Genomic DNA, 25,900 nt, shown 5'->3' on the forward strand with positions numbered 1-25,900 from the left:
ACATTTTCTATAATCTTAACAAAATGCCATGAATTCCCTATTGATTTGTATTATAGAAAGGAATTTTTATAAAGTCTATCAAGTAAATATTGTAAATATAAATATTAACATCTCTAGGCATGATATTTAAAGTCTTATTTCTTAAATGGATCATGTTAAATTTTCTTATCTTTAATTCAAGCATTTATTTTGGGCAAGGCTTTTTCATTATGAATTCTCAGATTGTTTTTGCATTTTTTTGTTGCATCTTGTTGCATTGTGCTTGCATTGCTTGACTATTACAGTAGGAACTTTTGGAAGCACTCCACCCTCTAAACATCTCTCCGTGTCAACAAGTGCCCTTTATAACAAACGCACAAGTGACCTCTCTTCATCCAGTGGTAATCTCAACTCCCGCGAGAGACCAGCAGAGTCAATGATGGGTAAGGGTGTGTCTGTGTCATTCTCATGTGTCTCCACTATTGTACATAACACACAGGGTTACAAAGCATGCAGACTTCGTGTAAAAACTGAACATCCAAGGTCAGAGTTCAAGGTTAAGCTAATTAAGGTCATTATGCGTAGTACATGATTGTTTGTATGGCTGACGGAGGAAATGGAAAAAAAATAATTTTCATTGGCAGGAAGTGTTGTTACTGTGTTAAACAAGGCCAATTTGTGACATTAATTCTGATATTAATATAAAAAATGTGCACTTAACAAACTTCATATTCATAAAGGGCTATGGAGTGTAGAATACTCCCGACACACTGAATTTGAACTGTCTTAATGACATAATAATTATTCTAAAACATTACAGTAAATGGTCGTTTCTCAAGGTCTTGATGAGGGTAGGGTATTTGTGCATTACCTGTCTTTCCAAAGGATCATAAAACTATTTTACCTTTAAGAAATAGACAATCTGGCATGAACCCTGCATGTGTTTTGTACATCGATCAATTCTTTTTTTTTTCTCTCATCCTCATCTTTTTTTCATTCAGTACTTTATTGTAGAATATGTTTAGTAAATTCAATGTTTACAGTTTTTTGTCTAATCACATGTATGGCATGAAACATCATATGCATGATGCTTGGTCTATCATATTGCTTGATTCCATACAGTATCATATTCTACGACAGCTATGAGTTAACATAAACTTGCAAAGTGATTAAATTATACACATATATTCAAATATCTACCTTCAAATCATAGAAAATGACTAATGTAGTAGTTACTGGCCTTATGATTTGGACTATTGATTTGGAGAGAGGTATATTGGTAGGCGAACACATGTCGCCATCTATACAGCAACAAAGTAATTGGATTAATCCACTGATCGGCCTGCATGTTATGTCAATATGCTGCATTCTGTATTTTTTGTACTCAGAGAATGGCACGAAGCATGCAAACTAACACTTTCAATAGAGAACTGTTCACTTTTTGATATTGTGTTTTGGCTTCACAACCAGCTGGGTTCCTTGCTTTTCTGCAAAGAAGCAAACTCGTTATCTTTTGTGTAATCAAATTCTTAGTTGCATGTGTTGATTAATGTATTGTTGAGAGCTGTATATTCTTTTGTCCCTTGAGCTTTTCTAATTAATTAAAGGCTTTGGAAGTGATCTGTTCATTTCCACAGCTTTTATGATGGGAGAGGGCCTTTGCCATTAGAATTTACAATTCAGATGAACTACCTACATAGACCACTATAGGCCATCAGGCATCAGCTATTTATTGCTACTTTCACTAAGTAGATAACATTTTCTCAGTCATCTCGACATTTGGATTTACATTGATACTAGTTTATGGAGTTTAAATTTGAGCAGTTCAGTCTTTTTTATGTCTATAGCTTAAAACATTGTATGCTCAATGTTCTACTCTGCTAATGAATTGAAACTGAAGAAACAAGTTTGAAAAAAAGCTAATGTTCATTCACTGCTTAGTAAACTGAAACACTAAGGATTAAGTACTTTTTTTGGTGTACAAAAAAGTGATCCACTTGCATTACAAATTTTGGTCATTGATTATGCTAAGGCTCGTGAACCAGAAATACCACTTATATATATAGCAACATGAATTTCCTATTGAAAACAATGTTAGGAATGTTCAGTATTGACAATTTCTTTTACTGTTTAAAAATGTGAACAGAAATGAAGAAGCAGACTTAAATGATACATCCATTGTTAACAGTGTTTCTTTTAAAAAAAAAGAAAAATTAAAAAAGGAAAAAATCCAAGATTGGATGCTATAAAGTGTATTAAACATATCTAGTGGTGTCAGAAAGTTACAAATTTAAGGGTTTATGTATACTTAACTTAAAGTAATGTGTTACATGCATCCACTCTCAGTTTTAACCACTATAAATTTATTAAAATCATATCATGCAATATTACATTATCCCAAATAAATCTTGTTTTTGGTTAGGGATAGGTATAATATAGCTGATGCCAGGGCTCTAACTCCTGTACTCTTTGGCTTCTTATACCCAGAGGTGGTGGTGGGCTATGCTGACTGCTAGCCGGATGAAATTATATTCAAATTATCCAACTAACAACAAATTATTTGAATTTGTGTGCATTTTGACTAATATGGTGTTATTTTTTTTCTTTTTTTCAAAAACCTTTCTCAATCCACCCAAAACTCACCCCCAATCAAAAAATTTACACATCAAAATTTGACCACCCCAAAAATCTGGGCACATTTGGTATTCAAACGCACAGCCCTCAACACAATCCCAGAGAAAGGACGATCTTTTCTAGCACCTAGTGGACCTCCACCCACCAGACCCAAGAGCACAATGAACCTGTCACACAGGGAAACAGTCAAATTACGTGAGAAGACCACCCCCAGGAAACCCCGCCCTGCCAGTATAGCAGGATCCTCACCTAACTTCTCTCCTAACGTGAAGAAGGCTGCAGATTCACGTAGCAAAAGTACGGATCGACTCTCAAGACCAAGAGGTAATGAGTTTTATCCAATTTTACCATAGGCTAGGTTAATGTCAGTTCTCTACTATGCTTTGAAATATATGTTGCTGGGATATATCTTGTATTATATAGGTTTGTTGTTTGATGAGTATTTACATATTTAATTGATGTGGAATTAGCAGATTTTCAAAAAAGGCATGTTTTAAAAAATGTTTTTGCTAGAATTTCTTTTGAATTTTGTTTTTAAGGTAGATTAAGATAGATTGTTTCTTCAATTTTACTTGTATTAAGTTTATCATGTTGAACAGAAATGAATTTTGTTTTTAAGGTAGATAAAGATAGGCTATGTTTCTTCATTTTACTTGTATAAGTTTATCATGTTGAATAGAAAGTGATTGATGTTATGAGGTGAATCATCACAGACAGTATAAAGCCAACATTTATACCTGTCAGGTCAATTATAAACCTAACTCTGTCAATCACATATCTTCTTCCGTGGTGGCTGCTACTTATAAACTGATTAATCATATAAACCACGAAAATCGCTTTTGATAAGTGCTTTGATTTAATTTTTTAGAGTCTGTGGTTTAGCATGTGTTCAGCATTTCCTTATGTGCACTTTCTCTTCCATTCATACAATAACATTAATGAGAACGCTTCCTTTGTTCCCTGTAGAGAGGTCTAAGCCTCCCACTCCAAGAATGTTTCCAAAGAAAGATGTGGATACACAGAAACACATCAAAGACACACCCAAGAAGGAGACCCCCAAAGAAATCCACAGGAGGGACCTGTCTAAAGACATCAGCAAGATAGAGAAAATGCCAGTGAAAAAAGAGACTCCAAAACGAGAGAAAGATGAACAGAACAAACAAGAGAAAGCCTCAGATAAGAAGGTAAAATAGAGGCTGGCTTAGTGTATGCTTCTGGTGCGCATTGTCTTATCCCTATATTTATCTTAAAGATGAAGGCACAAGGTTGTTTTGCCTTAGAATGAAGGGTTGCTGCATGGAAACTATTGATTTTTATGAATTGTAATTAACTCACAATATGTTAAAATTATCAAATTGCAGATGTCGTTTATGCTCCCCTGAAGGATATTTTATAGAAATCTAATTTACATGCATTAAATTAAAGTTATGTATTCTCTTTGATTGTGGATGTGCTATAGGCCTTCCCATATGACAGATTGCTAGATAATATGAATAGATCAATGATAAATATAAATATGTATTTATTGGAATATCACTAAAAAGAAAATATAATCCAAAATAATTACTTGCATTGATTTGCAGTCTTGATCATATTTTAGTAAAATTCTTAAAGTTTTGCCACAAATTTTTGTGCATTTCTTGCAAACATGTAAAGTGCAATGCTTCTGCTGAATATAAAGCTTCCGAGTACTTCCTTGTTACAATGAGTATGCTGTTACAGGTTGTAAGACGGTCTTTAATGCCGACAGCCCCTCCCCCCAGTGTTAGAAAGGTAACCTTGAGTTGCATGCTTCCCTAACTACTGCATGGCATTCAGTGATGTTGGGATACAACTTCCTACTTAAAATTGAATTGTTTTAAGACTTTAATAGTGTTATTTTTCTTTGAAACTGAGTTTCTTGCTAACCTTTGGTTCTTTGGACAGGTTTAGAACTATCAAATCTCTTTTCTTTATTCAGACATTATATAACCACGTTATTCAGAAGACCATGATAAACTTTATAAATGCTTAGTCATTATATAAACAAGAAAAACTATGTGACAAAGCTGTTTCTTTACAGTGATGCCTGTAAAACATATTCTGGAAAAAAATGTGTATATATACATAAACGAGGGTTTTCCAAGAAAAAATTGAGTAAAATTGTTCATGTACAAATGTAAATTAAAACAAATAATGGTATCTACGATTTTCTGGGACAACCCTCATATGTATTTATATTCTCAGTATTCAAGAAATCATTACCTTATTTTTTCCTGATAATATGTAGTATTGATTATTTGATATTTTTATATAGAGGGTAAATGTATAAACAGCATAAATAGAGTTAAATTCTTCCAGTTTATTATGTAGAATAATCTATGTTTCAGATTAATTTTGTGAAATGGTTCTGCCTAATTTTTCAGTTTTATGTGTTTTTTTTTTGTCCAGTTTTCTACAAATTTGTTTTTTATGTGAAGTCACAGCTTTCTTCAATTATTATAGTACTTTTATCACCTTTAACGTGTTTATCTTTAGTTTTCGTAACATTTTAAAGCAGATAATGTTTCATATCTGTAGAATTCTGTAAGTAATAAGGAAGGTAATTGTAAACATGTGTGTCTTATGGTGAAAATCAAGAATACTGAACTTATTTTGAAACAGACACCAGTAAAGCAGCCAGAAACAAAGACAACTACCAAATCTGGGTCAAAGGAAATCAAGAAAGAGGTCAAGGTCAAGAAAGCTGTAGCAACAACCCCAGAGAAAGAGAAAGCCCTTCTGGATCAGAAACCAGAATCCAAGAGCAAAGAAGAAAAAGGTATTATAGATAGAGAAGCCAGAGAACGAGGTAGAAAAAGGTATAACAGCTATTGAAGCCAGAGAGAGGGAGAAAAGATATTATAGGTATTTAAGAAAGAGAGAGGGAGAAAAGGTATTATAGGCATTTAAGCCAGAGAGAGGAAAAAAAAAGTATTTTAGCTAGAGAAGCCAGAGATAGGGTAAAAAGGCAGCTGCACAGCATCTTTCTTTATAAGAGAGTGGTGTAATTACATTATTTAGCAAGTGCTTGAGATCAAAGTTCCACAAAAAAGTTTAGAAAAAGGAAGTATAGTGGGATGTGACCTTGCAGATTTTGTCATTATTATCAATGCAAATGAAGTATATGCTTGAATAAATACATTTTTTTGTTATTTTTGGTAGAAGTTGCTGAAAGTGTTCCTGAAAAAGTAGAGAAGCCAGATGTTGAAGAACAAGTGGCAGATATTAAAGACATCAACATTTTAGAAGATCTGGTTCCCTCAAAGTCTGTTGAAGATTCATCAGTAGTGACAGAAAAAGTATCCACCCCAGAGCCAGAAGAGAAATCAGAGACAATGGTACCCAAACAAGAAACAGAGGAACCTTCTGTTGTCAAAACAACAGAACCCAAACCGGAAACGCCGGAACCTGCTGGAGTCAGAACACCAGAACCCAAACCAGGAACACCAGAACCTACTGGGGTAAAAACACCATCATCTGCACCAGGCACTCCAGAGAAGGTGGCCACCAGGACAGTTTCTCCTAAACCAGGAACCCCACCACCATCTGCAAGAGCAGGATCCCCCAAACCTGGTACCCCTTCATCTGCTACCAAAAGTAAGAAGGAATTAGAACTAGAGGAGTACAAAAACAAACTTGCCGAGAAACGACGTCAGGCGAGGGAGAAGGCAGAGAGAGAAGCGGAGCTAGAAAGACAGCGACAAGAGGAATTAAGGTGGGTACTTGTATAATAATTGAAAGTGGGTGATGAAGGGATAACTGAGGTTAAAGGTAATGCTGCAGTCATGTTTTATCTTAGTTTGTAATGAAGTTTTATGAAGATTTGATTTTTTTCCCTTATATCAGAACTTAAAGATTTCTAGAATGTCATTAACTCTTTATATTTTTTAAAAATATATCATAATCAGCCAAACAGGCAGACAGATTTGGGTTAAATAATAACCCCCTTTTTCCTTTGTTGATAGAGGAAATGATAATTTGAGTTGATATACTTTATAGCATCTTGCCTGACTCATCTTAATTATCCACAGAGAATATTGTAGTCAACTTTAAGTTAACTACAGAGAAAGGTTATTGCAGCATGGCCTTTATGGAAGATTTTTTTATTGTGCATTTCATTTCTTCCATTGAAACCTTGATTGAACCTCCACATGATTCTGTTATTTAATATTAATACATTCAGATTTTGACTAATAGGATTCACTCGGTCAATACCTGACATCAAATGAACCAGAGATGCAGATGTAGGCAAACAAGGTTTAATGCTGGGCACATGTGTCTGTCTCCAGTTTTATAAATAATGAAATTGGATCAATCAAATTTATGAGGTGGAAAATAATTTCATGCATTTGTAAACAGTTAAAAGTTCACCAGCCTTACACCCAGGTCACCCTAGTTCAATCTAGGGATAAAGATATAAAGTTTGCCTCAGGTTTGATGGGTAACTTATTGAATTCTCTTTGATGTTAGGTCTTATAGTTGTCAGATGATTGTTTGACCAATCATAGACCTTGTGTTTAAAGTTAGGTCTATGTTCACTTCTCAAAATATTAATATATATTTAACAGAAGGAAAAAAAATGTTTCATTATTTTAAAAAAATGATTGTCTAGGAAAAGTTTTCATAAAGATTACTTTTTAATTTATTTCAACGTCAAGTAATTTTTTAAAAAAAGGAAAGAAAATTCTTGTGAGTTGTAGCATGTATTGAAAGATGCATTCTACTATAGTCGTGCTCTAAATGCTATGGGTGTTTAAACTAAATGATAAAAGTATTGAACTTTCAATTGGTATTAAACTTAAATCACTTGTAATGATAAAAACATTGATCATTCAGATGGTATGAGACTTATAAATATCAATTATAATGAAAAAATCGTAGCTAATTCAATTGGTATGAGACTTAAATCAATTATAATGATAACATTGAACATTCAATTTGTTTGAGACTTAAATCACTTATACTGATAAAAATATTGATAGTTCAATTTGTATGAGACTTTAATCTCTTTATAATGATAAAAACATTGAACGCTCAATCGTTATGAGACTTAAAATCAGTTATAAAAACATTGGATGTTCAACATGTTCAACTTGTATGAGACTCAAATCACTTATAATGATAAAAATATTAAACATTTTATTGGTGTGAGACTTAAATAACTTATGATGGTAAAATTGTGAACGTTCAACTGTTATGAGACTTCCATCACTTATAATGATAATAAAAATATTGAACGTTCAGTTGGTACAAGTCTTGAATCACTCATAAATATTCACAAATAGAGGTGAGCTTTGTAATCTTTGATCATCTCTATTTAACTTTTGTTAAATTATAAAACCTTTGTAATGTGTCGATTCTTAAGAAAATGTTTCAATATTGCATGGAATCATGATTTAATGAATTGGAAATAAATACATGTAAATAATAATTCAATGAATGACATCCTTTATTTAAGGAATCACTGTCTAGTTTGTTGGGTATGCCAGGGCATCAACGATAGTTGGAAACGTGGAATAATTTGCATAACATGCGAAGCCGGTTATGCATAAATTAACCACAAATCCAACTATCGTTGATGTCCCTGGCATAGCCAACAATTAGACAGTGATCCGTTATATTTACATTTATATATGAAATAAAATTGTAAATATAAATTAAAAAATGCTGTCTAATAGATTTAAGATACATGAGGCCTCCATGTTAATTTCAATAGTCCCTGCCCACTGACATCAGACACAAACACAACCGCACGAGATTGACATGCATATAAGGCTCTTGACCTTTCACCTGGCGAAATTAACATTCAAGTTGAATTATCAAGAAATCAACTCGCCTAACTTTCAAAGAGTTATCACAGAAAAAACAATTAGAAATGGAAATATTAAGATATAAATTTCATGTTATTTTACATAAAATAAACAGATTTTTGAAAACCTTTTATAGAACCTAATTACTGTAGAAGCAAAAATTTTTTGACAAACTTTATCCTTGGCCATAAATTTTAAATGGGTGGTTCCAGGGCTTTCATAATTCACCAAGCTTATTCCTTGTGACAAGACCTTTCATAGGGTACCAACATTTTTGTATTCTTGACTTTGACATTCATTTGAAAAACTTTAACCTTGGCTTTGAGTCATATAGGGGCATTGGTGTTTCAAAAAAACATGTTGTATTTATCAGGTGTTAAGTGGAGGAGCATTTTATTGTAGCCTATAAATTTTTTAATCAGATGTTAGGAGGAGGAGTGTGTTATTGTAGCCTATAAATTTTTTTTATCAGTTGTTAAGAGGAGGAGGAGTGTGTTATTGTAGCCTATAAATTTTTTTTTTATCAGTTGTTAAGAGGAGGAGGAGTGTGTTATTGTAGCTTATAAATTTTTTTTTTATCAGTTGTTAAGAGGAGGAGGAGTGTGTTATTGTAGCCTATAAATTTTTTTTATCAGGTGTTAAGAGGAGGAGGAGCGTGTTATTGTAGCCTATAAATTTTTTTTTATCAGGTGTTAAGAGGAGGAGCATGTTATTGTAGCCTATAAATCTTCTTTTTATCAGGCGTCAGGAGGAGGAGCGACAGAGACGTGAGGAAGAGGAACAGAGACAAATGGAGGAAGAAGCCCAGCAGCTGGCTGCACAGGCAAGGCAGGCAGAGGAAGAGAGGCTCCGAAAGGCAATAGAGGCTGAGGAGCTCCGAAAGAAGGAGGAACAAGAGAAACTGGAGCAGGAAAAGAAAGCAGTAAGTTGACAATTATTTGTACTAAGATTTTAAAATAATTTATCTTTGAATGTGGTTTCTCCTTACTGAACTATGATGCCCTCTTTCACTATCCACCATGTGGAGAATTGACTTGAATCAAATGAATGGTCTTGCACCATTTCAAAGGAAGAAAGTTCAGAAAAAAATGAAGTGAAGTGGGGTTACTGAAATTTTTAGTTTTTTAGAATCAAGCATACCCATGTCTTGTAGATTCACCATTGTTTAATCTATCTAGCCCCCAAGGGTAGGGAATGTTGATGAAAGGAGTCTAATTTTTGCACAGAAATATGTAGGAAATGTCTTTTGAAGAATTACAGGGCTACAAGATGTCAAATTTACGGGCAGAATATTAGAATGTAGTTTGCTCAGTATTTTGCCCCTTATGAAGAACTGGGGAGGGGTGTTAATGCACTTTTTTGTAATATGAAAAAAAATTGAGAAAAAATAAACTTAACAAGGAGAGCAAGAAAATATTTTCATTGGGCCAACAATAAAAAATGGTTTGTTTGATGTACTCTGAAAGACCTGTCAAAATTGCTCCTACCCACTCATTTTTTTTTCAGTACTATTTTTTTCTTCTGGGAAAAAAGATCATTTTCAAAGTTTTTATCATTATTTTTCAAGGTGGGTAGTTAGGGAGGTAGTTTTAAAAAACTTCCTACCTACCTACCCACCTTGAAAAAATAATGGGCCAGAGTACATCAAACAAAAATTTTTTAATGATGGCCTTGTATTCATTTTTTTTCCACATAGTTATGCTTTGAAGTGGGGACAAGTTAAGGCTCTCAGTTTTGCAAGAGAGTTTAGAAGACAAAAGAACATATAGTAAGGCTCAAAAAGTATTCCTAGCAACATTCAGTGACTGTTAATACCCTAGGGCATCTGTCAGAAATTGGAATTGTAATGCATTCTCATGATTCCTTTCGCACAATTTTTCTTAAAAGCAAGAAGGTATCAAATTGTTTCAGATTGGGTGAAGTTCTAACTAAACTGTAACATGATGATTTGTATTACAGAGAGAAGAAGCAGACCAGCGGGCTCGTGAGGAGGCAGAGAAGGTGGAACGAGAGAGACAGGAGAAAGCCAAAAAAGACGAGATGGAGAGACAGGAGAGAAAAAAGGTAGAAAAAAAATAGTGTAGATAATGGCATATTAAGATCATATTATCTCTTAGGGGAAAATTAGAAGTTACAAAACAACAGGCTCCAACATGATATCTCTTAGGGGAAAATTAGAAAAATAAATGGATTAGTAGCTGACAGCAATCTTTAAAATGGGGCAAAAAATACTTTCTATGAAGAGATTGCATGATACATTTGAAAAATTGATTTCTGGTTTATATGTACCTGAACATTTTCTGGGTTAGTGGTGTAAGATGTCATTGATATAAGGCAATTAAATATCCTGGTAGAATGTAAATTTGTCAGAATAGCAGAATGTCATCGGATAATTCTCATCATTAATAGTCCTATGATTATATCTGATTATACTGTTACAGAGACTAGAGATGATCATGAAGAGGGTGAAATCGGATTCTCCACTGAACGCTTCTGCTGGCATTTCAGCATCCACAGAAAATCTCAGGGTAATTTATATTCAAATAAGGTCATTTTGCTATTTAATTAGGAGTTTCGATTCTGAAATTATGCATGCTGAAACACTTGGTCTTTCTAAAGGCAATATTTAATCAAATCAGTGGAGTTCATGATTAAAGATTAATAAGGTAATGTCTTGAATTATTCTGGAAAAAATGCACATAATTATATAATTTACAGTTCACAAAAGAATTTCTTCCACAAAAAGATGGAAGCATTTTTTTTTTTACATCTGATTAATACAGATTCATTGCATTTTTACTTGATCATGCAATGATCATATTGTATTACAGGTACATTTATATGAAAACATACCTGTAGGTGTTTGCATTGTACTTTCTTTTTGCCCCATGAGGGCCCTTAATTGGTAAATAAACAAATTGAATTGCCATTCAAACAACAAATAAGATAATTATATCTTAAATAATTATATATTTTATGTATTGACAACATTGTATTCCCTGTGTGGTGTTTTTGTCAGTAAAATACCATATAATATAACTATCTTGTTGTTGGACTTCAGAGTGAGGGAATGTCTTCATCGCTGTCCACCTCTCTCCTCGGATCCTTGACCGCTTCTTCTGACAGACTGGACGATCAGAGGACAAGTGAAAATGGAGTGGCATTTAACCTAGAGGACACAAACGGAGAGGGAAAACCCCAGGAAAACACAGGATCCAAATTCAAATCTCCACTACTACAGAAACTAGTGGAAAACAAATCTCAAAATGGGGGCAGTGAAACACCCAAATTCAAATCACCACTCTTACAAAATTTGCTAGGGAAAAAGGGAAGGTTAAATTTAGATAAATTAGATAGTGAAAAATCTGATGGATCAGATACTGAGAGAAATGACTCCAAACCTGAGAATGGAGATTATATTCCTGAGGAGACAAATTATAGTGAACGTACAGTGAAGAGTTCCTTACAAGGGGATGTAACTCTTGAGAAAAGTGATAGTATAGACAGTGAGGAGAATAGTACCTCCAGTGACAGTAAAGGGGAGACTGTGATACAAGGTAGTGAAGATACACCTGTACAGAATGGGCGAGTACATCAAGACCTTATAGACTCTAGGTAAGGCTTACTGTAAAACAAAACCTCATTGACTCCAAGTAAGGTTTACTGTTAACTCAGACCTCATAGACCCCAGGTAAAGTGTACTGTAAATAAGATCCTTATAGACTTCAGATCATAGCTTCCAGGTAAGGCTAACTGTAAACCGAAACCTTATTGACTCCATATAAGGCTTTCCATAAACCCAGACCTCATGGAGCCCCTGGTAAATCATACTGTAAACCCAGACCTCATAGGCTTCAGGAAAGGCTTACTGTAACCCCCGACTTTATAGACTATAGGTAGGTAAGGCTTATTGTACACTCTTCATTGATGCCAGGTAGGGCTTGCTGTAAACCCAGACCTCATAGACTCTAGGAAAGGCTTACTTTAAACCCAGGCCTTATAGACTCCAGATATAAAGATTACTGTTGACCCAGAACTTTCGGACTCTTGGTGGTGTTTACTGTTGACTCGGACCTGATAGACTTTAGGTAAGCTTAACTATAAATCTCTGACCACATAGACTCCAAGTAAGGCTTATGGTTAACCAAGACCTCATAAACTCCTGATTAGACTTACTGTAAATACAGACCTCATAGATTTCAGTCAAGGTTTACTGTAAAACCAGTCCTCATAGACTTCTTGTAAGGTTTACTATAAACCTAGGCCTTGTAGACTCCAGGTAAACTTTACTGTAAACCCAGATCTTATAAACTCCAGGTGGGGTTTACTGTTGTCTCAGACCTGATAGACTTCAGGTAAGGTTAACTGTATACTTAGACCTCATAGATTCCATGTAATGGTTGCTGTAAACCCAGTCCTTGTAGACTCGAGGTAAGGTGTAAGGTAAACCCAGAATTTACAGACTTTGGGTAAAGCTTACTGTTAACCTAGACCTCATGGACTCCAGAAAGGGCTTATTCATGTTTACTCAACCCAGTTACCTCATACATATAGACTCCAGAAAAGGCTATGTTAACTTTAAACCCAGACCTTGTAAGTCCAGGTAAGGTTCACAGTAAACTCAAACCTCATAAACTCCAGGTAAGGCTTGCTGTAAACTCAGATCTAATAGACCTCATAGACTCCAGGTAAAGTTTACTGTAATTAACCCCTACTTTTAGACTCCATCTAAGGCTTACTGTAAAGTCAGACATCATAGACTCCATCTAAGGCTTACTGTAAAGTCAGACCTCATAGACTCCATCTAAAGCTTACTGTAAACTCGGACCTCATAGACTCCATCTAAGGCTTACTGTAAACTCAGACCTCATAGACTCCATCTAAGGCTAAGTTATTTTAGGCTGGGAGGGGGCATTTACTGCTCCACCATGCTATCAAATTGCTTGTGTACATCAGAGTTTAATAAAACAATTTTCTCAAATACTAGTATACTTTGTAAATTTTTCAATAGAAAGATGTAGAATGATATACGTATGTCAGAATTCAAAATCACAATGGGAATCCTTGACAAATCTAACTTTACCCTGGCTTTAAAAACTTGCTATTCCTTGTTGTTACATTCTAAAACTTTATCTGGTGTAGAATTTCATCCAGAATCAGGGAGAGACATTTACTATATCTTTTTCTTAACACAAATTATCCACAGACAGAAACATAACATATCATCATGTGAATCAACAGTTACTATCCAGTTTTAAATAAAAGTTTTCTTTTAACAAAGGCAACTAAGACTTTTAGCAATGATGTGGAAAATGTAGAGAGATTAGAAAGCTTGATACATGATTTAAGGCTGATTTTTTTAAGCTGATGATTCTATGTCAGTTAATGGCACTCTATACAATAATTGTTCAGGAAACCCATCAAGACCAAATCTACATAAAGATAGGTGTGCTGTGAAGGTATTTGAAGAATGCATTTAAATGAGATCTCAATTTCGTACTGTGGAGTTCCTTTTATTACGTATTGTCATAATACAAAGAGTTGTGTCAGGATGTCCTAGATTGGAGATGGACTATGAAATTTATCACAGGGTTTGCAGGGATTGCCCTCTAAAGTCATTGTTTATACAGGTAGATGTTTACACATGGATGATACTAAAATGGGCAGTGTCAGTGAAATAGATTATACAGGGAGTGTCTCCAAACTGGATCACAACATTTTAAAATGGTCAAATTATTTAATGCCCTATGTACATGATATAAAACACCACTGATTTAGTTTTTATAGACAGATAGAAACTTGGAAAGTAAAAGAAAATAATTGACTTTCATTTTCCATTTATTGGTATTTTTATATACTTGATGTATATTTTTGGATATTTGGAAGATAAATCACTCATTATTTGTCAGGATTTGCCAGTTTATGTTATGTGTACTCTCTTTGACATCAGTGCTTGGTCATTCTTCCTGAACATCAGACCTGTTAAATGAAAGAAAAGAATTGTAATTCTTGCATGTATAAGCACCAACAAAATTCATATATATTAATAATTTGTATTTCAATTTTCCAAAATGGAATTAAAGTATACATTTGACTGGCATTATTTATTGCATATTTCAAAACTGTAAAAGTAATATATTTATTGTAAAGATTTATGACAAAAGGATATTTGCATTAATAGATGTCTACACTATAATTAATGACTGTTGTGTAGAATAATCCTGTTATATATCTGGATAACCTGCATTTGTTAAAAAGTATATACACTTCTATAGTACTGTAATATTCCAGTAAGGGATTCGTGTTATCTAGTGACGGTGTGTATCTTAAGATTTCACACCTGACCGCCACTGTCCACTTGACCGCTGGTTATGATAAACAACACTCATGGATTGACCGCTCAGTGATTGCCAAGTCCTTTACACCTAGCAGACCGATAATCCGTGTTTGTCAATAAAGTCATCATACCATTTAAAGTAAACACACACTTTGAAAGGGTCCCCATTATCTGTGGTTATAACATTCTGGATCATATTAAAAATGGCGCAGGGACAAGCAGGTAATGCATTGTTAATGTTACATCGTATTTCCTCAAGGGGCAAGATTGAATTTTGTCCACTCTACTGAAATTTAAAATGACACTTGATATTAATTTCAAGGGACAGGTTTATACATGTGGTTCTGTATTGATTTATCTGTATTGTTAGTGAAATTCTCCTTAACCTGTAGAACACAGGTGAAAATGACAGTGTTTACAAGGTAGACAAGTAGGGAGCCGAAAACCAATTTGTTTGTTTATGGTGGAGGTTTGTAGATCTCTCTCATGTCAGGTTAGACAGTTAGATTTTGTTAGACTACACTGATAAGCAGATGTGAAATATTTCCTTTTGGAGGTCTTTTAATGTGTAAAAAGGACAATTAGGAACTAATTTAGGTTTTCTATGAGGTACACTTTTGAATGATAATACATGTATTTTTATGATTTCTGATGGATCCCTGAAATAAATCAGTTTTTTTTTTAATATCAAATTTTAAACAGTTTACAAAGTGAAGGTTGGGTTCTTGATGACTGTTTGATTTCTATTAATTCCAGTCTAATTTCCTTTCAGTATTAGCATGACAACAGATGATTCTTTGGGAACTTCTGTGACAGTTGAAGGTTCTCTCAGTGCTTCTCACAGCCAGCAGGTGCCCCCAGATACAGAATTCGAGGAGGTTATAGACTTAAATAATAGGAACAAAACCTTAGCTAATACTGAGGATTTGCTGAATTTGAATACAGTAGAGGGTTTAGATAACCGGGACACTGGAGACGACATCATACCAAAACCAATCATCGCCTTCGAAGACAATGCAACCAGACGACAAGAAGTCACAGGTAATTGATGGAAAATAAATCAATCTAATTAGAATTAATCAAAACAATGAAGGAGGTTATTAATGCTACTAATTAGTTGACTTTTAATATCAACCTAGAATGTGTAAAAAATCTGATTGGTTTCGCGATAATCAGATAAGCAGTGATGAATAAAAGCACTAAAAATGAAACATTTATGATGAATTATAAATGTATTTGCTGTGACATAATTTGTAGACTACTTGTCCTGAGCATGCAGTGTTAACCAATGGGGTGACCATGGGGACAGATGATTCCACCAATCATCATAATGGGATTGAGTCTAGGACCCCAACAGAGAATTCCTCTTCCTCGGTCATCTTAAGCCATCATGTGACATCATCAGTGGGTAACCCTCAGAAATCACCGGCCCCCAGTCAGAGGGACATACTCTGGCAACAGCTGGAGAAAGCCATGGTGTCCAGTATTGATCGTGTCCGGTCAACACTGGAGGATCATGGGATAGGAGAGGGAGATGAGGACAGTGAATCTGAGGAGGGAAATATTTGGAGAATGGTGCAGGGGGATTCCCCTTACACCATAGAATTTGTCTGATCCATCTTTGTTTTAGATATATATGTTATGATAGAATGATGTGTGTAGAATTATGATGGTTTCATTTTTGCCAGTCTCAACATTGACAGAGTATTACATGAATTATGAAAACAATAGTGAAGCATATGATATATGATAACTAATTAAATTTTGAGATAGCAATAGGGTAGCATATGATTAAATCTTGAGGTTGGAATCTCATTAAAAGTTTCCATTTGTTAATAATGCTAAAAAAGAAGAGAAATAGATAAAAATAGTAACAAGACGATTCCCATTGATCCCCATTGTGATCCCCAGCCATCCATATGTATAGATTCACTATTTATTTCTAGTTTATTCATAGTCACATGACTGTCATGTGATATATGAATGACAATAGGTGCGGTGTGGGTTTACAGATTTTGTGATTTTTTCCCCACATTCATTGAGCATTTGCTTGCATTTGAATAGTGCATATTTATGGTATTTTTAATGTTATTGTTACTAAGTGCATCAGTTACTTTTTATGATCTTTTTTTACAGTAATTTTTTTTAAAATTTATATTGATTTATTTTTCCTATGTTGAACATAAGGAACAAACGTGAAACTGGTGTACATTTGTTGACTTCTTCCTGTATCTTACCAAGTGCTCATCTGTATAACAAACTATCATGTGTGGTATAAGTACAGAGAAAGGAGAGATATGTAATAAAGGTGAACTTGTGATATCTTCTCATTATAACAGTAATATATGTATCTTAATACTTGTATTAAACTATATTGACAGTATTTATTATAAGAAATATCTGTATCTAGTCTTGTATCCATACAGTATACAAATTACTGTTACAAAAGCTTTTAATGACCTCCCAAGCACAGGTGGTTAGTTTGGGAGCCTGCCAGTTATCAACCTCAGGACATAGATTTTTTTGTAAAATTTAATGAAGCATCTCATACCGTACTTTGAAAAATGACACAGTTTGTAATGTCTTGCGTAAAAGTTCAGCTGTTGATACATGTAAGTCATATGTGTTAACTTAATATAAATGTAAATTGTTTTAGACTAATTCTTTTAATTCTGTGAGAAAAAATCATATCTTCTAAAATTTTTGTCAAAATTTTTCTAAGCAATTCCAGCATTTCCTCCTTTCAGTTTGTTTACCTATTGCTAATGAGATGTACCAGTGACTCATGAACAAGTAACAAGCAGCAGATCTAGGCTTTCTAGGTCTCTTCTTAAGACTTTATCTAATGTTCACTCCACATCAGCTTAATTATCGGGATCCCTCTTTTTCGTTATAATTCATTTTAATTTCATTATCTCATTATTTGTAATAAGCTTATTGGTTTTTATAATGTGTCTCAGCAGAGCAGAATGGTCTCATTTGACAGTATCTCTAGATTCCAGAAGATTATAGTGCAGACAGACTCCACATTTAATATCCCACCATCTACAGGAAATAATCCCTCTCCTAAGTGTATCTATAATCTAGTCCTAATGAAAAATCCTTATACATCATATAATGACTGCGTGTCAAGAGAGACAACTCTGCCAAGATTAATTTAGCTCGCTTTGACACATTATAAATGGACCAGTCAGGGGTGATGGGCCTATCAAAGCACACCTCTAGGTCCCTTGTAGTGGTTCATATTTCGACAGAAACTAACAAGGGCCTTAACTCTTACTCATTTTTTTTTTATTTCATTGTGTGGTTATGGTGAAATAGAATGCTGGAATTGTTTGAACAGGTTAATTAAAATTGAAAGGAAATAATTGAACAAATGATTATTGACTGTCTTGACTGTGGTAACTATTTTTACAGAGTGATTAATTAAGATAATCTCGTTAACTAGCCTTGGTTTGTACAACTTTATATCTGAGCATTCATGCTGAAGCCCCAGGTTCTATGGTGGTTCTTATGTTCTATGTACTTACTGTAACTTATTTCTGTAATATGGCTATTGTACATGAATGATCTAGCTTTGCTTTTTCCTGACATCAGTTAAATGCAGAGCTAATGTGTCTTGTCACTACAAAAGATAAATAAAACACAAAGAAATTAATCTTGTTCTCTGTATTTTCATTCTGGTTTTCCGTACGAAAAATCTGGTTATTAAATGGTGGATGAGTGGATGGGCTGCTGCCAAAAGGGTACATCATTTGTCTGGATAACTCCTCCTAAGTTTTTAGGATAGGATTTTTTTTTAAATTTTGCAGATCAATTGTGCATATATATCAGATTTGATTTTGATATTTGATAATTTATGAGAAAAATAGCAGGTTTTGAAATAGGTCATTTTTATATGGCAAAATATTGCATATAGATTATAACAATTTGTCTAGATAACTCCTCCTACAGTTGATTTTAAAACCTTGTCCATAACCTTTGAGCTTTAGCTTTCATATTTCATATGTGTATTCTTTGTGACAAGACCTTTCTTTTGGGTACCCACATAATTGACCTCTTGACCTTTGAGTTTGACCTGCTTTTACAAAAGTATACCAAACTTTTACCTTGACCATAATTTTTGAGAAGTTGGTGCTAGGGCTTTCATATTTCACAGGTATATTACTTGAGACAGGAACTTTCTTTGGGTAGATCTACCAACATTTTTGATCTCTTGACCTTGGAATTTGACTTGCATTTGAGAAACTTTAACCTTTGCCATGTCAGCTGCCATATGGGGTTTCACAAACGTGTAAACTCAGACTAAGGCCATAAGATGGTCATGGGCAACAAACAATACTAAAGTTTGAAAGTTCTTGAGGTGTGATCTGCACACGTATTCACTACCAAGAGTTGTCGTTCCTGCTACGCTCCCACATACACCTCTGTCAACGCTTGTTATACAAGGTTCTTGGAAAAATTGTAAATGGTTAAAAGTTCATAATAATCGTTTTTAATTATATTTCTTATCGGAAAACATTATTTTAATTTATTACACCTTAAAACCATAGGCACTCCCCAGCTTGATTGTTAAAAATAAATATATCTACTATACTATAAACATAATGATTATAGTATAGTAGATCTATACTTCTTAACAATTAAGCTGGGGAGTGCCTATGCTTAAAACGATTTTTTAATTGAGATTTTAATTTTTACTCCGCAAAATAATTCCCTAAAAACTTCGAAAATAAGTCGTTTTGAGGGATTATAGATTTAAAATAAATGATGAATTATCATCTTTTTCGGTAATTACAATAATTAACTACTACTTAATTGAAATTTTCACCGTTTAAAATTTGTACAAGAATCTTGTACAACGAGTGTTGACAGAGGTGTTGTGAACGTAGCGGAAGACAACTCTGGATAGAGAATGGATCATGACACCTTTTAGTTCAGAGTCAGCAACATGCATGTATACATCAAGTGAATGGTTCAAGAATATGTTAAAAACTGAAAGTCATGTCTGATAGGTCATGTGGTCATTGGGCAATCAGATATTCATATTAAGGTCATGTGGGTCATAACTTTGGTACCAAGTTAAACCAGAAAGTAATTGAATGCATATTTTTTTGTCAAAAAATATTTACTTAGCAGGAGTTATCACGTATATTCCCTGGTCATATAAACACCAAATAAAATACGCTTAGACCTTCTATTTATGCTTTAAACATTTCATTATATTGCATTGTATAGTGCATTATTCTTTCACATTTTCAGTATTAAAAAGTTGCAACAATTTAAAACATTGAAAATTTTTCTAGTAAAAAGATTTAATGTATTTTTGTGATGGATTTCATCAGCAGGACAAATTCGGGCCACCTTTAAAAAAATGTTTATTTGCCCTCTCCCCATAACCTATTTTGACCCGAACAAAAACTTTTTTTAAACTCCAAGAAACGATAATTTTTTTTTCTCATCCAGTCAACAACTACTTTAATTGTATTTTGAAAATTTAGCATTGATGTTGAAAGTTTCTGAAAAAAATTCCTTCCCTACAGACCTTTTTTTTTTTTTTACCTCAAGTCGGAAGACACAATTGAGAAACATAATATAGTCTTGCTTGGTCAAAAATTCGTTGGTTGACGATGAGAAGGACAGCACATTCATTTTTTGTTTTTGTTTTCCCAACAATTCAAAAATACCTAGATTGCATAAAATATTTCTAACAATTGACATCCAATTTTTCATATTATGTATTTCAACCTAGTCATATTAAACATCGTAACAATGTTGAATAATACAATTTTTATGGTCAAGTATTTTTTTCTTCAAAACTTGATTATATTACATTGATTATATGACTGGTAAAGCAGAGGATATCGTCCTAAATTAGAATACACAGCTACATTACATGTCCTTTTTACCCCTAAATTATGTTTACAAAAATCAAGATGGAATTTCTCAATATTCTATAAGGTTTTATAAGGGAATCTTAAACTTCAGAAACATAATTTACATTACTGCCTACAAAACTGTCAAAGCAATGTCTTATGTTTCGAATATTCTTTTTTAAAACAAAAACATGTAATGATATTAGTAGGCTTTCTTACAAATACCATTTATTATGTACCAAACAAAAAGTGAATGTCATTTCATCAATTTTCATACAGAATCATCTTTGAAAAAAATATTAGATAAACGAGAAAGGTGAAGATAACGAATAGCGATTGATCTCCAAAAAAAAATCTATAAACAGTACAAATCTGTGAACAGGGCATAAATCACAAACCCCTGGAAATTCCAGAAGTGGGATCAGGTGCTTAGGAGGAGTAAGCATCCCCTGTTGACCGGTCACACCCGCCGTGAGCCCTATGTATTGATCAGGTAGACGGTACATTTCGTAGTCAAATTCAGTATAAAAGCAATTGCGTAACGATTGATATGCAGAATGTCAGCCAAAATACGACCCAATAATAGGTTATATGTGCTAACAAGGTCATTATAATAAACGGTCATAAAATTTACGAAATGCTGACTTTAAACGAGTTAGTTGAAATCTCTGTAACATCAACTTATCTGTCAGTAGCCTTCCTTGGCTTAAAAATTGATGCTCTTGAGTATCGAAAAAGTTGGGAGATGTAAACACCATATGCAGGTGACAGAGGGATATTACTCAAGTAAATAAGGAAAGTTGAAGATAGAAAAGCTGTAGTCATCTTGTTTGTTATTCAGTTTAGTTGTTAGCTGGCCCTTATCGTCTATACGTCAGCAAAACATCCAAATATGAAACAGATGTGGCAGATTCTGTAGTATCTTTTATTTCAAGTTCACTGGGATATATCGACTCGACATATGAATGGAAGTAACTATTGTTAATTGATAATGCGTCGTCGATATATATATCTAAATGTCGAGTTGAAGGCCACTTCAAGTGTTTTCTTCTTCTCATGTAGAAGTTTTTGAATAAATTCTGCTTCATGGAAGTATAAAAACAGGTCGGCTAATAAAGAAACACACTTAATGCCTCTCGAAATTCCAACAGTTTGTTGTAAGACCTAGCTGGCTCCAGGGCCATAAACCTTAGACGAGCTCACTTTTGATCTCAGTCTCACTTTTCCACTGTATATTCCTTTTATAAAAGTGAGACTGAGATCAAAAGTGAGCTCATCTAAGTTTTATGTCTCCGGGAAATGTGAAAGATCTTAAGCTTAAGTCAAAATCTTTATGTTGTACTAAAATATTTCCGACTTCTATATTTGCCGAAGAAGCAGTTGTCTATATCAAAAAGTCTAGTTTTTAAATTATCGTGAGGAATGGTTGTATAAAGTGTAGAAAAGTCGTACGCTACGATATTAATGACTTTTGGAAAAATAAAGATTTTTTTAAATTTTCTAAAATTCTTTGGAGTTTCTGAGAATCCACATCTGATTTACACCACTTCTAGAATATGCTGTAGCACAGCACTCTGAAGTCTCTAAAGTTGATATAAGATAATTTGCCTTTTGAAAGACCTTTATAAGCAATTGTGAAAACAATCTTGAAATGAATATATTGTTGCACTTCATAAAAGCAAGCGTAAAAAACCTAAACATTCAATTTTACCATTTCCCAGGAGATAACATTAAAGACTTTTGATTAGATAAAGGAAGAGATTTTTTTAACAATAAAACGATTTTCAGACAATACATATAGTATTGATTGAAACACAAATATGTACCTCCTCTTCAATAGAACGGCTACAGGATTGATTGAGTACTTATATTCAATGTAAACAATTGATTTTATATAGAAAGAAAACATCAGAATACCTGCCGTGAGGATATACAATATTTGATATACCTGTCTCTATTGTAATATTCCTAGTTTTTCCTCCAGCCAAAGTAATTCTGTCCATAGATCCACCGGATATCACGGTGGGAAAATTGCATAAAAAGCACGGCGTGTCCTTTGATGCTTTGACAATACAGGGACACAATAAAGATGTATTAAATCGTGACATTGGTCCCCCATTTTCTGTGGAGGAAATGATTAAATGCTGCTTCGGAGATTATTTCTGTTGAAATAGCGAACGCAGTATGTGAATTTACAGGCATAGCTCTTTGATGACAGGAAAACGCATGCATAATGTAAGTATATACTTTGTATAAATGCTATATAGGTATGATTTTCACTGAAATTTCATTATTTTTTTTTTGTTAAAAGCAAATGTTTAAGAATCTTTGATTGAAAAAAAAATAATCATAAAAAATGCATTTACTGAACCTTTTGCAAGTATATAAAACACATAAGATTAAGGTCTTTCAAATACACAAAAACCCATCCTTTTTTTGTAGAGAGAGAGACCACGTGACCTAATGGAGGCAGAATTCTATCCTTGAAGAAGACAATAGATCCTACAAAAGAGATGTACATTTCTATTTAATTGTGTAATTTTGTTCTGCTCGGGGCCATAGATACCTTCGTGTGTTTTAAAAGTTTAATAAAGACAGTGCATTTTAAATGAAGTATTGTCACACGGAGATATCTTAAGTCGGAAAAAAATACTTAACTTTATTATTTCTGAAATTACGTATACAGACAATAAATGTAGAAATGTCGGCATTGGATCACAAAGTCAGGTGAACCAAAGTTTAAAACACATTAACGATTTAAGCTTTGTTGTTTTAAGACAAACATTAATTTCATTATGAACTTTCTTCCACAGAAACCAGAGTGAAGGCCGAGATTTCTACTTAGTGATTCTTTAACTTTACGGACTGTCGTTTTAACCTCTGGAAAAAGTAAATATTGAAGGGATTAGTATGAGAACGGCGGTGGACATTAAAAACTTTATAAATGTTTATGAAATCTGATTTTTTAAAAAATCAGAGCATCTGCGTAAGAAGTGTTGGCTGATCGGTAAAGGATACTCGAAAGTTTATTAAAATGTTTATTTAGTGTTATTCTCCGTCAATGGACTTTTGAATACACAACCAAGTCCCGGACTCCTCGGTCAGAAAGGACTGTTTGTAGAACAGCTATAGAACTGAGGAGCAAATAGACAGTATGAATTCTGACCAATCTGGAATGTTTCATGCAATAAGTTTGTTAAATGATAATATCCCTATAGGGATAAAATCCACAATCGATGATATGACGGATTAGAGCGCCAAATAACACATGACATTGGAATCCCTCGAGATTGATAACTGAAAGTCAAGATTTTCTCCATTGACTGCGAAAAGACGTGTAAGACAAGAGGGCATTGCTTCTTTTCTTAAAGAACACATGTTTGTGTTTTTAATAAACCAAAGAAAAAATATTGGTTGTTTAAACATTGTTGCAAACCCTAGATTGTGATAAAGTTTGATTAAAAATCTGCCAGGGAAACCATGAGGTCCAATATTGTGTCTCGACCCACCACCACGCAGATCTCGGAGTACGGGTCTCTGGGATCCACGAGGACAAAGACGTGGCAATCCTCAATGGAAATTCTTAACAAGAAAAAGCAGGCAAAATCAGACATCTTTCATGCTGAATACGACCAGAAATTATTGAGACTCAAAGCAATGTTAATGTTAGATAACCAGACAGAGAACGAAGCGAAGGCAAGTAAACTAAACAGAACCGAACAGACTGAACTAAACACTGTGAAATCTCAAGTTTGGAAAGAAAGTCTCAGTTACGAGAGACAGTACAGCCAAAGTGTGCGCCAGTTCCGGGCCCATTCTGCCCGTGTGTTCCGTAATGCTCCAATCAGTGGATTCCAAAGATCCCCGACCCTGGAATCATTTCCGAGGGAAAAGTTGTTGCAGCGTCGGAAGTCTCAAAACCGAGACACTTTAACTCCTAGCCACTGTGTGACTTGTGGACAAATCCAAGGAGTCATTAGAGCCTACGAAAAGGAAACGACATATAGTAGTGATTTCAGGAACAGTTCAGAAAAAGACGAATCCAGGGTTCATCAAACTGTATGTCTTTTCAATGACAGACAAATGAAAACGTTTATCCATTCTCTAGAGACGGAATACTGCAGTGGAATGCCGGATGTAACTCAAATGATTCAGGATTCTAAATTCTACCTCCAACAAAATCCAGCAGATACAGGCAGGATCAGACCGCAATCATACCCGATGGAGATGATAAGGTTAAAAGACAGAGTAACAACATTTTGCAGAAGTCAGGATAAATTTAATAAACAACATCCGATACCCGGATGTGTGAAAATGGAGACGGACAAAGCCAGGATAGATCTGGCTGTATCAATCAGAAAACGGCGGTAAGCGCCCTCTGTGTGCAAAACAATCATATCCCCATTTTAGGAAAACTATTGTGAGATTGCGACTTCAACAGTAATTTATCATATGGATTAAAGTCACTCTCATTTGTCAATTTTGCCTACATTAATTTTGTGAGGAAGAATGGCCTATAACCTGTATTTTTTGTATGACTATTTTCTTATTTGTAATACTGAAATTAAGACCCTTCTCTACTGCGGTTTCATCATTTTTCGTGGAACACCAATTTTCGTGGATTTCGTTGTTGAGTCAATCCACGAAATCAAATGTTCGTCGAAGTTTGGTGCCTACATTCTGATTTTATGATAAACCGTTAAAAAGCGTTAATATATGAGAAGCTTCCCCTCTTTTTTTCCCACCGATGCTAACAAGTGAATCTGTAGAGGTTCCAGCGCACGTGCATCGTGTGTTTTCAAGAATTTTCTTATAACAGCCAGTTGACACTACGTACATGTACCTTGTGCAGCAATTTGTTTATTTATTGATGCTATCATGATTATTTTATGTTTTCCTTCTTACATTAAAACTACATTAAAATGTATATTCCACACGGGGGTTATTTAAATGAGTTTCATATCTAGAATTTCTTTTGTTCGTGTCACTTTGTGCATTGTTCTTCTAAACGTACTTAACATATACATGTAAGATTTGTTTGAAATGTGTTAATGTACACAACTAATAATTTATTGAAATGAATGTTTGATCATTCAATCTACCACATTCCCAATGTTTTTATTAACTTGGAATTAAATTTGATTTATTTGATTAAAACATTGAGAGCTAGTTGTTCTGCCCTATAATGTTTGTAAGGAAAAATGGTGATGCATTTTTTGGGTCAATTTTTGTAGTAGATATAT

The 25,900-nt window shown here is 34.0% G+C and overlaps 2 protein-coding genes across 2 annotated transcripts in view; both read left to right on the forward strand.

Annotated features, from left to right (window-relative positions):
• LOC133185562 (microtubule-associated protein futsch-like) overlaps positions 1-18,439 on the forward strand; it is a 46,319-nt gene extending 27,880 nt beyond the window's left edge. Inside the window, exons 17-26 of the mRNA XM_061320855.1 lie at positions 2,737-2,937; positions 3,580-3,797; positions 5,257-5,413; positions 5,797-6,349; positions 9,186-9,366; positions 10,404-10,508; positions 10,886-10,972; positions 11,506-12,059; positions 15,554-15,822; positions 16,061-18,439. Coding sequence (XP_061176839.1) covers positions 2,737-2,937; positions 3,580-3,797; positions 5,257-5,413; positions 5,797-6,349; positions 9,186-9,366; positions 10,404-10,508; positions 10,886-10,972; positions 11,506-12,059; positions 15,554-15,822; positions 16,061-16,395 — 2,660 coding nt within the window. The 3' untranslated portion in view covers positions 16,396-18,439. The remainder of the gene's footprint in view (positions 1-2,736; positions 2,938-3,579; positions 3,798-5,256; positions 5,414-5,796; positions 6,350-9,185; positions 9,367-10,403; positions 10,509-10,885; positions 10,973-11,505; positions 12,060-15,553; positions 15,823-16,060) is intronic.
• A 5,698-nt stretch (positions 18,440-24,137) lies between these two features.
• On the forward strand, positions 24,138-25,028 carry LOC133186132 (uncharacterized). Its single transcript, XM_061321405.1, has one exon. It carries the CDS (start codon positions 24,138-24,140, stop codon positions 25,026-25,028), a length of 891 nt encoding a protein of 296 aa, XP_061177389.1.
• The last annotated feature ends 872 nt before the right edge of the window (positions 25,029-25,900 follow it).

This window comes from Saccostrea echinata, unplaced genomic scaffold (genome assembly GCF_033153115.1).
Source record: "Saccostrea echinata isolate AGI-Se365-2 ecotype Australia unplaced genomic scaffold, CSIRO_AGI_Sech_v1 ptg000012l, whole genome shotgun sequence".
NCBI classification, from domain to species: Eukaryota; Metazoa; Mollusca; class Bivalvia; order Ostreida; family Ostreidae; genus Saccostrea; species Saccostrea echinata.

Bases quoted from the DNA above. Each gene is read 5' to 3' on its own strand.
- LOC133186132 (XM_061321405.1), top strand. From the start codon at position 24,138: ATGAGGTCCAATATTGTGTCTCGACCCACCACCACGCAGATCTCGGAG.